This window comes from Poromitra crassiceps, assembly GCF_964638095.1.
Source record: "Poromitra crassiceps genome assembly, chromosome: 7".
Lineage (NCBI taxonomy): Eukaryota > Metazoa > Chordata > Actinopteri > Beryciformes > Melamphaidae > Poromitra > Poromitra crassiceps.
Window position 1 is genome coordinate 57,631,537 of NC_139628.1, and position 2,500 is coordinate 57,634,036.

Here is a 2,500-nt window from a genome sequence, read left to right on the forward strand (position 1 = left end):
GACCAGACTACTGTTCACCACAGATTCAGATGTAACAGCTGTAGACTAGACTACTGTTCACCACAGATTCAGATGTAACAGCTGTAGACCAGACTACTGTTCACCACAGATTCAGATGTAACAGCTGTAGACTAGACTAATGTTCACCACAGATTCAGATGTAACAGCTGTGTAGACTAGACTAATGTTCACCACAGATTCAGATGTAACAGCTGTAGACTAGACTAATGTTCACCACATATTCAGATGTAACAGCTGTAGACTAGACTAATGTTCACCACATATTCAGATGTAACAGCTGTAGACTAGACTAATGTTCACCACAGATTCAGATGTAACAGCTGTAGACTAGACTAATGTTCACCACAGATTCAGATGTAACAGCTGTAGACCAGACTAATGTTCACCACAGATTCAGATGTAACAGCTGTAGACTAGACTAATGTTCACCACAGATTCAGATGTAACAGCTGTGTAGACTAGACTAATGTTCACCACAGATTCAGATGTAACAGCTGTAGACTAGACTAATGTTCACCACAGATTCAGATGTAACAGCTGTGTAGACTAGACTAATGTTCACCACAGATTCAGATGTAACAGCTGTAGACTAGACTACTGTTCACCACAGATTCAGATGTAACAGCTGTAGACTAGACTACTGTTCACCACAGATTCAGATGTAACAGCTGTAGACTAGACTAATGTTCACCACAGATTCAGATGTAACAGCTGTAGACTAGACTAATGTTCACCACAGATTCAGATGTAACAGCTGTAGACTAGACTACTGTTCACCACAGATTCAGATGTAACAGCTGTAGACTAGACTATGTTCACCACAGATTCAGATGTAACAGCTGTAGACTAGACTACTGTTCACCACAGATTCAGATGTAACAGCTGTAGACTAGACTAATGTTCACCACAGATTCAGATGTAACAGCTGTAGACTAGACTAATGTTCACCACAGATTCAGATGTAACAGCTGTAGACTAGACTAATGTTCACCACAGATTCAGATGTAACAGCTGTAGACTAGACTAATGTTCACCACAGATTCAGATGTAACAGCTGTAGACTAGACTACTGTTCACCACAGATTCAGATGTAACAGCTGTGTAGACTAGACTAATGTTCACCACAGAGTCAGATGTAACAGCTGTAGACTACACTACTGTTCACCACAGATTCAGATGTAACAGCTGTAGACTAGACTAATGTTCACCACAGATTCAGATGTAACAGCTGTAGACTAGACTATGTTCACCACAGATTCAGATGTAACAGCTGTAGACTAGACTAATGTTCACCACAGATTCAGATGTAACAGCTGTAGACTAGACTAATGTTCACCACAGATTCAGATGTAACAGCTGTAGACTAGACTAATGTTCACCACAGATTCAGATGTAACAGCTGTAGACTAGACTACTGTTCACCACAGATTCAGATGTAACAGCTGTGTAGACTAGACTAATGTTCACCACAGATTCAGATGTAACAGCTGTAGACTACACTACTGTTCACCACAGATTCAGATGTAACAGCTGTAGACTAGACTAATGTTCACCACAGATTCAGATGTAACAGCTGTAGACTAGACTAATGTTCACCACAGATTCAGATGTAACAGCTGTGTAGACTACACTACTGTTCACCACAGATTCAGATGTAACAGCTGTAGACTACACTACTGGTCACCACAGATTCAGATGTAACAGCTGTAGACTAGACTAATGTTCACCACAGATTCAGATGTAACAGCTGTGTAGACTAGACTACTGTTCACCACAGATTCAGATGTAACAGCTGTAGACTAGACTAATGTTCACCACAGATTCAGATGTAACAGCTGTAGACTAGACTAATGTTCACCACAGATTCAGATGTAACAGCTGTAGACTAGACTAATGTTCACCACAGATTCAGATGTAACAGCTGTAGACTAGACTAATGTTCACCACAGATTCAGATGTAACAGCTGTAGACTACACTACTGTTCACCACAGATTCAGATGTAACAGCTGTAGACTAGACTAATGTTCACCACAGATTCAGATGTAACAGCTGTAGACTAGACTAATGTTCACCACAGATTCAGATGTAACAGCTGTAGACTAGACTACTGTTCACCACAGATTCAGATGTAACAGCTGTAGACTAGACTACTGTTCACCACAGATTCAGATGTAACAGCTGTAGACTAGACTACTGTTCACCACATATTCAGATGTAACAGCTGTAGACCAGACTACTGTTCACCACAGATTCAGATGTAACAGCTGTGTAGACTAGACTACTGTTCACCACAGATTCAGATGTAACAGATGTAGACTAGACTAATGTTCACCACAGATTCAGATGTAACAGCTGTAGACTAGACTAATGTTCACCACAGATTCAGATGTAACAGCTGTAGACCAGACTAATGTTCACCACAGATTCAGATGTAACAGCTGTAGACCAGACTAATGTTCACCACAGATTCAGATGTAA

General features: G+C 40.6%; 1 protein-coding gene across 1 annotated transcript in view; it reads right to left on the reverse strand.

Annotated features, from left to right (window-relative positions):
* Positions 1 to 1,646: 1,646 nt before the first annotated feature.
* Positions 1,647 to 2,500, reverse strand: part of LOC310779737 (phosphofurin acidic cluster sorting protein 1-like) — a gene marked incomplete at its 3' end in the record, with an annotated part of 106,058 nt that continues 105,204 nt past the window's right edge. Inside the window, exon 6 of the mRNA XM_083640230.1 lies at positions 1,647 to 1,654. Coding sequence (XP_083496356.1) covers positions 1,647 to 1,654 — 8 coding nt within the window. The remainder of the gene's footprint in view (positions 1,655 to 2,500) is intronic.